Consider the following 13909-nt stretch of genomic DNA (forward strand, 5'->3'; position numbering starts at 1 on the left):
AAAGTGAAAGAACGTTCTGAACCTAATTCAGGTAAGATGGCTCTGAATTGTAGCTGCTGGAGTCTTTGTTCATTTGTTAACTTTAGGGAGTCCAGGGACTCAGCTAGTGGTTATTTCCCCAGTTGCTGAAGGTGTCATTGGAATAGACATAGTTGACAAGGGGCAGAATCCCCACATTTGGTCTCTGACCCATGGGTGATGGCAACTATGGTAGGAAGGGCTAAGTAGACGCCCCTAGGGTTTCCATTCATATCAAGAGAGTAAATCAGAAACAGTACTGCCTCCCTGGGAGGAGTGCAAAAATTAATGTTACCATCAAAGACTTGAAAGAAATCTGGGTGGTGATATGTGGTGTAGGCCCTGACAGTTTTTTGTTTGTTTGTTTGTTTAGTTTTCCTAGTGCAAGTGCCTGATTTAAGCTTTGATTGCCAAGGCATCCTCTTCAAAGTCAGCTATCTTGAATAAACACAGTGCCAGCCGCAAGACTAGATAACAAGCCAGGCTGTCCCTACTCCAACCCAGCAGCTCCTTTGTTAGAGATCTTGGTTGATTTCGATAACGGACCATCTAGGCTCCTGGTTTTCCTCTTCTTGTGCTTTAGGTTCCTGCTCTTACATTTTATTTATTTATTTTAAATTTTTGAATTTTATTGTACTTATTTTTTTATACAGCAGGTTCTTATTAGTCCTGCTCTTACATTTTAAACTCACCAATAAATAGTGATCCTGCGAAATCCTAGGCAGCCCACCCTCAACCCCAATAAAAGCAGAACTCCAGGGACTTCCTGGTGGTCCAGTGGGTAAGACTCCACGCTCCCAATGCAGGGGGCCCAGGTTCCATCCCTGGTCAGGGAACTAGATCGTACATGCTGCAACTAAAGATTCACATGCCAAAACTAAAAAAACAAAAAATCCCGCATGCCGCAGCGAAGACCCCGTGTGCCACAACCAAGACCTGGCGCGGCTAGCTAAATAAATAGACAAATATAAATAGATAGATAACAGAACATCAGGCCTGTGCTCTCTCTCTCTACCTGTGACTTTGCTGTATGACCCTATGTGTACCATGTAATTTCTAGGACTTGAAAGTAATAAAATTTTCTTTTTTTTCCCCAAAGTTTCCTATTAGTTATTGCTGAGGGTATCTTACAATTATAATAAGAACCACAAGGGCCGGTCCAGCCACAATATTAGTTATCTATAGGCTGAAAGCTGCACAAAACATGACACTTATCACATCTCCATAGAACTCACCAGTTTGACCTGTGCAGAAGTCACACTGATCTTGAAGAATGAGTGATGCCTACTATAAACTTAATGAAGTGGTGACTAAAACTCCACCTGCTGCCCCAGATGTAGTGTCTTTCCAGGAGCAAATTGACGTGTTCTTGAGCACTTGCTTTGCAGCTACTGACCTGGTGTGTGCCCTTTTCTCTATACCAAGTTGTAAAGGCCACCAGAAACAGTTTGCTTTTACTCGTCAGGGCTAACAGTGCACTTTCACAGTCTTGCCTCCGGGCTATACCAATTCTACTTTCTGTCATCTTATTCTGGACAGATCTTGATTATCTTGACATTCCACAAAACATCATAGTCCAAGCTCACTGATGACATCTTGATGATTAGATTTGATGTTCATAAAGTAGCAGATACTTCAGAGGCCTTAGTAATGTGTCTGTAAATCAGAAGGTGGGAGATAGGTCCCACAAAACATAACACATATTCATTGAAAAAAATCCCCTTATAAGAGGACTCAAACTCAAGCTCAATGTAGTTCAAACCCCTGTTGTTCAGGAGTCAACTGTATATATCACATTTGAATGTGCTACTTGGACCCACCTATAGAATCAACTATAAGCCTGGTTTACAGATTGTTTTGTCTTGTATGCTGGTATCACTCAGTGCCTGCCACTCAGGGTTGATGTTGAAGGACGTGGGTGAGGGAAAACATTCCCATGGGTAGAACTCTGAGCAACATACTTAGTTGTATACAATGTCCAGACTGAGAGATGGCCAGCAGTACAGATGGATACCAACTCTTGGGCAGTTGATAGTGGTTTGATTGGATACATGTTAGGCATCACCAGAAAAACAGATGAATATATATATTATATGTATCACCAATACGAGATATATGTATATATATATTAGAATATATAATATATATGTTAGGAAATATCTACATTTATATATATTTAGGATACAGGCATATATCGTTTCATTATGCTTCACTTTACTGTGCTTTACAGATATTATGTCTTTTTGCAAATTGAAGGTTTGTGGCAACCCTGTGTTGAGCAAGTCTATCTGTGCGATTTTTCCAACAGTATTTGCTCACTTCGTGTTTCTGAACTTACCTTACTAAGGCTGACCCTGCTAACACCAATGCTGAGGGCTTACTATGTCAGCACCAGAGATCAATACTGATGCCCTGGTGGCAGGTTGACCTCTTCCATCTTGGAGGGAGCAGAGACTTGTCCTTAGTGGAGTAGATACATTCTAGGTGTGGATGCGCCTTCCCTGCCCCACGATGCTTCTGCCAGGAGCACTATCTATGGACCAAAGAACACCTTGTTCACCGTCATGGTACTTTCCGTAGCATTGCTTCTGATCAATGACTTCCATAGCATCTCTTCTCTCACAGCAAAGCGAATGCAGCAATGGGCTCTTGGCCATGGAATTAACTCGTCTAACCATGTACTACATCACCTAGAAGCAAATGAGCAAATTTTGAAAGCTTACTGGTACAATGTAATGGCTTATGAAGACTCAGTTCCTGTGTCAGATGGGAGCCAACATCCTGAAAGGATGGGATGCTATCTTAAAGGATATTGTAAATGCTGTGAAGGATATTGTACACGTTTGAAACAAACATATATGGTGCTATCTCCCCCATAGCCAGAATATACGGGTCTTGGAATCCAGGGGTGGAAGTGGCTTGTTTGCCACTGAACCCATAGATTCAGTCACAGAGTTTTTGCTTCCCATCCCAACTACCTTGAGCTCTGCTTGTTTGGAGTTCTTAGTCCCCAGAGAGGAGCTGCTCACCAGGGGACGCTCACACCCAGGGCTCCAGGTGAAGAACCCCAAGCAGTGAGGCTCTCTGCCAGACTTTGCAGAGAAGAAAAGCGTGACTGATGTGTCTGTGAAGAATCCAGGAGAAGGACAACCTCTCAAAGGCCCTCGTGTCTGGAAAATACATTCTGGGCAGCATTGGAAGAGTTTTGATTCTGTCAAGTTTATACAACAAGAGAGACATCAGCCGTGCATACTGATTTTTATTTATTTGTTCGTCTGAATGGAAAGAAAAGTCAGGGTTTTAAGGTCTGTAGAAACGGACAAATGTTTTCCAGGCCTCTGAAGCACTTGAAGATACAATTAAAAAGAAAAACTTCCTTATTGTCTTGTCTGCATAAGTTATAGCACTAACTTAAAATAAACTTAATAACTTATAGATCAGGGCTGCTGGTTAAAACAAAATTAACGTTAGTCCAATTACACCCTCATTTAACCGTCACTGGTGATTCTGCGAAGGTTATTATTGTTCATATACTCTACTTACTTCTTGATAAAGGGCCCACTCATGCCTTTAAAACATTGCTTGTTTTGTCCATATTTTAATGCTGTAGTTAAGTGCATGGACTCTGGAATTTGATGCTGGGGTTTGAATCCTGGCTCAGTCACTTTCTAGCTCTGTGATCTTAGTAAGTCAATTAACCTCTCTGTTCTTAAGTCCCTTATCTCTAAAATGAGGATGATAGCAGTACCTGCTTTTTCTTAAATTAATTTTTAAAAATTGGAGTATAGTTGACTTACAATGTTGTGTTTGTTTCTGCTGTACAGCAAAGTGAGTCAGTTATACGTACACATATATCCACTCTTTTTAAGATTCTATTCCCAGATAGGTCATGACAGAGTAGTGAATAGAGTTCCCTGTGCTATTCAGCAGGTTCTTATTAGTTATCTATTCTCTATAAGCAGTACCTACTTCAAAGTGTTGTTTGGAGCATTACAATATGCAAAGTCCTTACAATGGTGCTTGGCCCATAGTAAGCGATGAATAAATGTTAGCAGTTGTTAATATTATAATTTGGCAATGCTTGCTCTAGGTCGGCTTGCCAGGAATATAAACCCTTTTATATCCTCTCTCTCTTTTTCTCTAGCAAACCTGCAGAACACCTGCTAAATAACTTATGGATTGAATTGTGTCCCCTGTTCCTGCCCCCTCCTCCCTGCCCTATATTCATATCTTAAAGCCTTAACCACCAATGAGACTGTATTTAGAGATAGGACCTTTAGGGAAGTAATTAAGGTTAAATGAGTTCACAAGGGTGGTGATCTAATCTGATAGGACTGGTGTCCTTACAAGAGGAGGACGGACGAGGCACCAGAGATCTCTCTCCCTCTGCAGGTACACAGAAGGAAGGCTGTGTGAGGACGCAGAGGGGAAGTGGCCGTATACTAGCCTGGAAGAGCAACCACACCAGAAACCAATCCTGCTGACACCTTGATCTTGGACTTCCAGCCTCCAGAACTGTGAGAAATAAATGTCTGTCATTTAAGCCTCTCAGGCTATGGTATTTTGCTATGGCAGCCTGATCAGACTAAGACAGTGACTATGAAATGTTTTAACTCACATTTTCAGTGAGAGACAAATGAGCAGTCCTGAAGTACAACATGTGATGCCATCCTCCATACCATTGGGAAAGTCTGGTACCTACCATGGGGGGGCGTGGGGTCGCAGTGAGGAGTCATATACCATCGGGACTACTGAACACTTGCTTCCCTCAATATAACTACTTTTTCTACAAAATTAATTGAGGCCTCAGGCTGACTACTAGCTATGCAGGGGTTAGTTATTATCTGTGAGGAGCTCTTACTCTGATTTCTTTCTTTTAGGCCCATCACAGATGATTTTGTAGGAATAAGAATTTGGTCCATTGAGTCACTGATCAGATTCTGGATTAGTGTGACCCAGTGTTGGCTGGAGACTTCCATTCTCTCAGGAGCTGGGCAGCGCTGGCTGGAGTCCTGGTCATTCCACTTCTTGGGATGCCAAAGCCCTCCCGAAGATGACTTCTGGTTCCCTGAGGCTGCCCTTTTCACACACTCTTCCTCCCCTTTCCTTGTCCCACGCTGGCTGGATCTGTGCCCCAGAGTTGCCATTCAAAAACTTCCGTCACAAGAAGCACTGACGAATTTAGTTGTCTTGACCGAAGATTCAGGGATCACAGTAAGAAGATTTGGGGATCATGGGAGGTGAGGCCCAGCCTTGGAATTTTCTCTCCTGCTTCTCTACACTCTTTTCTCTTTACCTTTCCTTCCAGAATTCCCTAAGAACTCTTCCCTTCAGTACAGAGAAGAATTCAGCTGGATTCTAAGATTTACACGTGCAGATACCCCGGTTAATATGCTCGCAGAACAAAGAGCCTTCCATTTTAAGGCAGTTTTGCTTGTAAATTTATTATAAATATATATTATATAATATGTATGACATATGCATATATGTAAATTATATGCATGATATATGTATTGCCTATATAAAATATTACATATTTATAAATAATATCCTCTTTTTTCTTCTTACTACATTAGGAACAATTAAGGCAATTTGGAGATAAAAGGAACTGCTGAGTTTAGGAATAAAGATTTAACTGTGGAGTTTGGGTCTCCTCACAGCCACTCATTGACTTGTGAAAAGCTGTTTGCAGTTTACTGCTGAATTTATTTCTCAGGTGAAGGGTATTCAGAATCTGAATGTAGGAATTATGTAAAACATGAAATCATGTAACTGTAGGAAAATCAGAGCAGTCTGGCTTTGGCTTTTCAAATCTTTAAGGCTTTCCTAAGAGCATTATTAAAAAATAAGGGGGGGTGCTTCCCTGGTGGCGCAGTGGTTGAGAGTCCGCCTGCCGATGCAGGGGACACGGGTTCGTGCCGCCGTCCGGGAAGATCCCACATGCCGCGGAGCGGCTGGGCCTGTGAGCCATGGCCGCTGAGCCTGCGCGTCCGGAGCCTGTGCTCCGCAACGGGAGAGGCCACAACAGTGAGAGACCCGCGTACCGCAAAAAAAAAAAAATAATAATAATAAAATAATAAGGGGGGGTTGGGGAGAGAGAGAACGAATGAATCCAGAAAAGTTTGTTATATCACATTGAATTTCCTAGTTGACCTCTGCGATGGTAAAGTTAGATTTCTGTGTATTTGACTCTAAATGAACTACAGAAAGTGCAAAAACGTATACAGCCTCATCATGGCAATTGACAGCTATCATTCTAAGGACGCCACGTCTGGTACAGGCTTTGCGCCTGGAAAGCTTCGACCAGTCGGTCCGCGGGGCGCTGCAAGAGGGCTGGGCCGCCGCTCCCAGCACTGGCTTTTCCGCGGAGCCCGGCGCTCCCCAAACACCGCGCCTGGCCCGGGGCTACGGGTCCAGCGCCCCAAGTCTCCCGAGCTTCGCGCGCCCTTGGCCCGCGTCCAGCCTCCGCCCCTCCCACTGCCGTCCACGCCCCAGCCACTGGGGGCAGGAGGAGGCGGCGGTCGGCCCTCCCCGCGCCCTTTTTAAAGCGTCACGGGCTAGGGCCAGCCGGCTGATTTCTGGCGGCGGAGGGAGCGGCGCGCCGAGCGCCCAGGGCTGCGCTTCCCGGCCGGCGGGGCGACGCCGTGGGCCGGCCGCTCCGGGCTCCCCGACGCCACCGGCGCCCCAGCTCCGCCCCAGGCCTCCCCGCCATGCGCACCGGCTAGTGCGCCTCGGGCGCAGCGCCCACCAGGCCGGTCCCGCCGCTCGCCCCGCTGCCGGCATGCTGCGCCCGCTGCTGCTCGCCGCGCTCTGCCTGGCCGGCCGGCTGGGAACCTCCCGCAGCTGCCAGCTGCCCTCGGAGTGGAGACCCCTGAGTGAGGGCTGCCGCGCCGAGCTGGCCGAGATCATCGTGTATGCCAAGGTGCTTGCGCTGCACCAAGAGGTGCACGGCCTGTACAACTACCTGCCCTGGCAGTACGAGGCCGGCGAGGCGGGTCTCTTCTACTCGGCCGAGATCGAGATGCTGTGCGACCAGGCGTGGGGCAGCATGCTCGAGGTGCCCGCGGGCTCCAGGCTCAACCTCACCGGCCTGGGCTACTTCTCCTGTCACTCCCACACCGTGGTCCAGGATTACTCCTATTTCTTCTTCCTCAGGTGAGCCCGCCACCTCCCGCCCACACCACCCCCTTGGCCATTTGCGTGTGACCAACCGAGGTCACCTTTATTCGGAGCCGGATCAGTACCTCCCACGGGATCCTGGCCGTGCGTGCGATGTTAGATGATGCCTTGGGCTCCTTCCCGTACTCGACTCTTTCCTGCTCCTCCCACCGTGTCTACAACATCCTGGGTACCTCTGGCTAAGACTTGGCAAAAGAGGGATGATTCCTGCGCTTAAAGGACAGAAGAGTGTTTCAGGCAAAAGCTCTAAGTGGTTTCCAGCAACAAGTAGTCAGCCTATTCCAGGAGCAAAGGTTTATGCGGCTGGGGGTGGGGGGGCTTCCGGGGTGTGGGCGGGGAGACCCTGGTCACAGTGCTTTGAGGATATAAAGGTAAATCAGGCAGGAGCCCTCTCTGATTGAGTTCCATGAAAGTTGGTTTGTGGTCCAGATGAAATGCTTGTGGATAAGAATTCAGGTGATGGCTTCGACTCAAGTTTGAAATAAAGAACAGGTGGAACCCTAATTTAGGTGGAACTCTAATATAGGTGAGACCCTATATTTTAAACTGGATTCGGTGGGAGTAGTTTGGGCTGGGCGGTGGTCAAAACAAAACCCCTTTGAAATCAGACTGTTGCTGGAATTCTGGCTCTGCTCTCCCTATGATTTTGAGCAAGTTACTGACCTTGTCCAGAACCTCAATAGCCTCACCTTCATAATGTGAGAAACAAGGCTGGTTGAGACTAAAACACAGTAACTCATGCAAAACACCTGGTTCAGGTTAGATGGGGAACGAATAGTTATTGTGCGCACCTGCTTAAATGCCAAGATGGGAATGGCGTGGAATGCAACCCAGCTGTTGTCCTCTTGTTTCACTCGTGTTAGCTCGTATCAGCTGCCAGCAGATCTCAATGCCAGGGTCTTCGAAATAGCAAAGGTTTATGGAGGAGGGACTTGGGGGGCGGTAAGGGCTCGGGGCGGGGTGTCACAGGGCTTTGAAGTTACAGAGGTGAATTAGGTAGGACGCCCTGTCTGATAGGAGATTCCTGGAACCTCGTGCAGTTCCATGAAAGTTGGTCTTGTGGTCACGATGAAATGCGTGTGGATAAGAATTCAGACGATGGGTTCAACTGAAGTTTGAAATAAAAAACAGCAGGTGGAACCCTAAATGCATTGCTTGTCTCCAGTTGAAGGAGAAGACTGATACGTTAGATTCCATTTTGAGGTTCTGTATCTATCAAGATGGCGAGTGAATCCACGGCTGTGATGGGCCGTGGATTCACTCGCTATCTTGATCTTCAGGGGATCCGGAAGATCCAGTCTTCCCAGCCCCTGGAGTAGCAGTAAGGATATATGGAATGACCATGACTTTGGCCTGCAGACTCACTTTTAGCTCTCGAGATTTCATGTCACTGAGAAAGAAAACAGTAAGTTCCACAGAGGGCCGTCAGTAAGCTCATGTCAACACATGTTTTCCATATTGAAGCCAGAATAGCTAAGTTTAGAATACATGGCGTGCTTTGTGTTGGCTTGGGTGGTTTAGCTAGATTAAGCTGAGTTTTTTTTTTAATTGCTTGAGAAGTACAGTTTCTAAATGAAGTCAGCAAGGAGTGAGACAGTATCTTCTTGATACAGAGAAACTTCACATAGATTTTTTCATGCCTTTATTTAGGGAAAACACTGGGAACCCAGCTATAAAACTATTCAACAATAAAACTTTATTTTCCCAAGAAAAAAGAGCTGGGGCTTCCCTGGTGGCACAGTGGTTGAGAGTCCGCCTGCCGATGCAGGGGACACGGGTTCGTGCCCCCCTCCGGGAAGATCCCACATGCCGCAGAGCGGCTGGGCCCGTGAGCCATGGCCGCTGAGCCTGCGCGTCTGGAGCCTGTGCTCCGCAACGGGAGAGGCCACAACAGTGAGAGGCCCGCGTACCGCAAAAAAAAAAAAAAAGAAAAAAAGAAAAAAAAAAGAGCTGGAGTACTTGAGAAGACATTATTTTCTTTTCCGATTTTATAATGAAATACGGTTTTGTCTGCTGGCTCTGCGGTGGTCAGACAACTCTTTCATCTTTTGCTCTGACATGTTTATAAAACGTTAGGGTAGAAATACAGAGTCAAATGGTAGTCTGACAGATTTCTATTTCTCAGGGCTGTGTTGCCCTGATGTGTGTTAACAACCGCATACAAATCATTCCTCTTCTGTTATTCTGGGACCCACTGAGAAGAGAACAGATTCTGGTCAGTGTCACAGGAGAAAGTGGCAGTGGAGACTCCCTGGTGACCTCTAAATGCCCCCTTTGGGCTGGAGGGTAACTCCCGTCTCTCCTTTTCCTTTTCTTGACTTTATCTTGCCAACAGGTACTTTACGTGAGGCTCTGTAAAAATGTTAACTAACTTTCATACTGTCCTCACTCTGTGCCAGATGCTTTACTTACTGTTTAAAATGCAATCCTCACACCACCATTAAATAATAAGGCGCTGTTGTCACCCTCTTTTTATAGATTGTAAATTGAAGCTTAGAGAATTTAAGAAATTCACTTTGTGTCAGACAGGAGATAAGTAGCAATGGTAGGACTTGAATCCCGGCTCATTACAACTGGCTTTCCTTTCTCCAAGAAACACTCTGAGAAGGAAGGCCACTGGGGAGACACAAATAGACAGACACACGCGCACACTCCCCCACTCCCCAACTTACGTTTTTTGAAAACCTTAAGAATAGACTCATGTGATGTGAGGCAGAGAAACAAAGTCACTTCTCTAATGAGAGCCATGGAAGACATTGTCGTATAATTGGCAGCTGTATGTAAATCAGTGAAGTTAGAACGCACACTCACACCATGCACAAAAATAAACTCAAAATGGCTTAGAGACTTTGTGCCTTTATGAGACTTTCTCTCATAAACATAAGACATGACACCATAATATTAGAAGAGAGCATAGGCAAAACATTCTCTGACATAAACCGTGCCAATGTTTTCTTAGGTCAGTTTCCCAAGGCAATAGAAATAAAAACAAATATAAACAAACGGGACCTAATCAAAATCAAGCTTTTGCACAGCAAAAGAAACCATTAAAAAAAAAAAAAAGAAAAGACAACCTATGGAATGGGAAAAAATATTTGTAAATGATGTGACAGACAAGGGCTTAATCTCTAAAATCTAAAAACAGCTCATACAACTCAACAAAAACCAACCCAATCAAAAAAATGGGCAGAAGACCTTAACAGACATTTCTCCAAAGAAGACATGCAGATGGCCAGTAGGCACATGAAAAGATGCTGAGCGTCACTAATTATTAGAGAAAAGCAAATCAAAACTACAACGAGGTACCACCTCATGCCAGTCAGAATGGCCATCGTTAAAATGTCTACAAATAACAAATGCTGGAGAATGTGTGGAGAGAAGGGAACCCTCCTACACTGTTGGTGGGAATGTAAGTTGGTACAGCCACTATGAAAAACAGTATGAAGGTTCCTCAGAAAACTAAAATGAGAACTACTGTATGATCCAGCAATCCCACTCCTGGGCATATACATGGACAAGACTATAATTCAAAAAGATACATGCACCCCTATGTTCATAGCAGCGCTATTCACAATAGCCAAGATGTAGAAACAACCTAAATGTCCATTGACAGATGAATGGGTAAAGAAGATGTGGTGTATATACAATGGAATACTACTCAGCCATAAAAAAGAACGAAATAATGCTATTTGCAGCAACATGAGTGTAACTAGAGATTATCATACTAATTGAAGTAAGTCAGAAAGAGAAAGACAAATACCATATGATATCACTTACATGTGGAATCTAAAATATGGGACAAGTGAATCTGTCCACAAACCAGAAACAGAGTCACAGATAAAGAGAATAGACTTCTTGTTGCCCAGGAGGACGGGGGGAAGGGAGAGGGATGGACTGAGTGTTTGGGGTTAGTAGATGCAAACTATTACACTTAGAACAGATAAACAACATGGCCCTACTGTATAGCACAGGGAACTATATCCAGTCTCCTGGGATAAACCATAATGGAAAAGAATATTTTTAAAAGTACATATACGTGTATAACTGAGTCACTTTGCTATACAGCAGAAATTAGCACAACAGTGTAAATCAACAATACTTTAATTAAAAAAAAGACATAGTCATAAAATTGGCTGTCACAGTCTTCTGTTGACTCTTGATTCAGGATGGTACACCCCATATGGACCCAGTCTACAGCTCTGCTTTTTTCCTTTTTTCCATTAGGATGGATGAAAATTATAACCTCTTGCCTCATGGAGTCAATTTCCAAGATGCCATCTTTCCAGACACTCAAGAGAACAGAAGGATGTTTTCCAGCCTTTTCCAGTTTTCAAACTGTTCCCAAGGGCAGCAACTGGCAACTTTCTCCAGTGACTGGGAGGTCCAAGAAGACACTAGGGTAAGAATTGGCTGTACCCTGAGCTACAGCAAAATAATAGAAGAGTTACATCTTGTGTGCATTTTGTGACCAAGGGAGTCAAGAGTCCTCTTCCAAAAACCCAAACCAAAGAGTATTTTCCTCCCTTCCCTGCCAGCAGTTAACAAACACTGCTTATAAACTTCGGATTTCTGAGGCTTTACTGTTTGGCGTGGGGTTCCTCACAAAGTGAGGGAACAAGATGGGATGAAGGTTGGCACACTGTGCCTCAGTTTCCGCTTCTGTAAAATGGAAACAATAGTAGCAGCTACCCCGGAGGGCTGATGGGACATGATTTAACTAGGCAGGAAATGGAAATGTGTAAAGCCCTTAGCACAGTACTTAGCACGGTAAGTGCTCAATACACGCGAGCTATTATGACTACTACCACTATTATTATCATTATTATTGATAGCATAGGGCTCTAAGGAATTTTCTAAGAGGAAAGAAAAAGCCCTTAAGGAAATGGAATTAAATAATTATCATAGCTAACACTTCTATGATTCTTATCTATAGTTGCTAAGACGTAGAGGTACAGTGTGACCAAGGTAATTGTGGAATGTAAGGGTTGGGTAGTTTTGGGCATGAAAGTATAAAAGGGATCTTTCAATCTGAGGCAGTTGCCAGAGTAGTGGGGACATTTTAAGGATTGTCACATTCCCAGAGCAGTGGCATTGCCACAATAGACCTGTGGTGATTGTGGGACCAGGTCAGGGGAGGTGGTGGCCCATGGCTCCCAGTCTCCCATCTGAGATGTTTTTAGGACCGTGTGACAGACCACTGGAGAGAGTTCTGATGTGGGGATGTGGGTGTCCCCTGAAACAAGGACTTTTCTCATGGGTAAATTTGCACATGTTAGGTGGCTTCCTTCTTTTGTCCTATCTGGGGTGGCCTTGGGGGATGTGACTTTCTCTTGTCTGGTGAATTGGCCAGGGGAGCGGCCTTGTTTGCCCAAACCTCCTTACCTTCTGCCCAGCGCTCCCTGGCACCTGGAGGCTTTCTTCATGTTCTTTGCCCAGAAACTGTTCTCATGAAGGGCAGGTGCATCCAACTAAGGAAAAATGTTGATTCTTACTTCCTTAACATGACCAAGGGTTCCTTCCTTAGGCCTACTCTACTGACAGAGATCTAGACTCCTCTGACCCTTCCTCCATGGTTTGCCAGAATTTTCTGAGTGCTTGTCTTATATTTTGCTCCCAGCATGGTTCCAAACACCTGTTTGTTAGTTTGTTTTTCTGCTCTTCATCCGTGCCGGCACCCACCCTGCATTGAACTGGACCTACCAAGTATCAGCCTGAGAATCCCCAGCCTGGGTCAGTCCTTAGCATGTTCCGAATGAAATCCTTTTAGTCTTGGTCCTTTGGGTCTCCATCCTGTGAGAGCTTTGCTTAAACTACTAAATCCTTGGTAACAATAGATTTATTTCAAGAGATCAGATGTTGTTCCAAAAATACCTTATAGCTTAGCCCCCAAACTCTTTAGCTATATAACTGATTAGCTCTGTGGTCACATAATGAAGCTATTAGCATTTCCCTGGAATTAGATTTTTCCATCATTAGAAAAAAGTAGAACAATAGGACCACGGAGAATTGTTTCAGTGTGAAGGCAGTCCTATTTCTGGTGGTCAGATGTTGATCTTGGGGAGAATTCCTTTTCCCTTTCATCACCCTGGTCTCTTAGACAACAAAGGGTGGGCGTGTGCATTTGCTCTAAGAGTCAGAAGCTTCTGGGGAGGAAAATTAATTGTTCCAGATTGCTGAGCTGCTGTGTAGCTGAAGGCGTTTATGGACCTTGTACTTTTCAACACCTTGGCTCTCTCCATTTTTATCCGTGGTCCATTTTGAAATGTACCACATTAGAGCTAAATTAAATTAGCTAGTTCATTTGAGAATTTAGGTTTAAACTAAAACTAAGTTGGCTTTCTGGTAAATGTTGTTAGCATTTACATTTTACGAGGCTCCTTGAGAAATTTTTATGGCCTCTGGAGTGACTAAAGTAGCTGTGAATTGAAGATCTGAGAGTTAGATGAAGAGTTATTGACAATTACTTGCTCCTTTCTTCCAAAAAAGGCTAACAATTCTCTGCCTTTTCTGTCTGAAGGTGAGCATGCTATTTTCTCTCCTATGCAGGATAAACACATCCTATTACATCAGAAGCTATGTTTTTCCTAAGGTGGTGGGTTCTCGGTCTTAGGAGGGATCAGAGGAGCTGTGCAGGTCACCTTTTTACTCCAGTTAGACTCTTGCTAATCGGAACACATGAATCCTTCATTTGTTCTGAGACCTTTATGAATGG

General features: G+C 44.7%; 1 protein-coding gene across 1 annotated transcript in view; it reads left to right on the forward strand.

The window, feature by feature from the left end:
- The first annotated feature begins 6578 nt into the window (after window positions 1–6578).
- CCDC3 (coiled-coil domain containing 3) overlaps window positions 6579–13909 on the forward strand; it is a 102453-nt gene continuing 95122 nt past the window's right edge. Inside the window, exons 1-2 of the mRNA XM_004275866.3 lie at window positions 6579–7173; window positions 11422–11596. Coding sequence (XP_004275914.1) covers window positions 6800–7173; window positions 11422–11596 — 549 coding nt within the window. The 5' untranslated portion in view covers window positions 6579–6799. The remainder of the gene's footprint in view (window positions 7174–11421; window positions 11597–13909) is intronic.

The sequence above is a fragment of the Orcinus orca genome, chromosome 2, assembly GCF_937001465.1.
Source record: "Orcinus orca chromosome 2, mOrcOrc1.1, whole genome shotgun sequence".
NCBI classification, from domain to species: Eukaryota; Metazoa; Chordata; class Mammalia; order Artiodactyla; family Delphinidae; genus Orcinus; species Orcinus orca.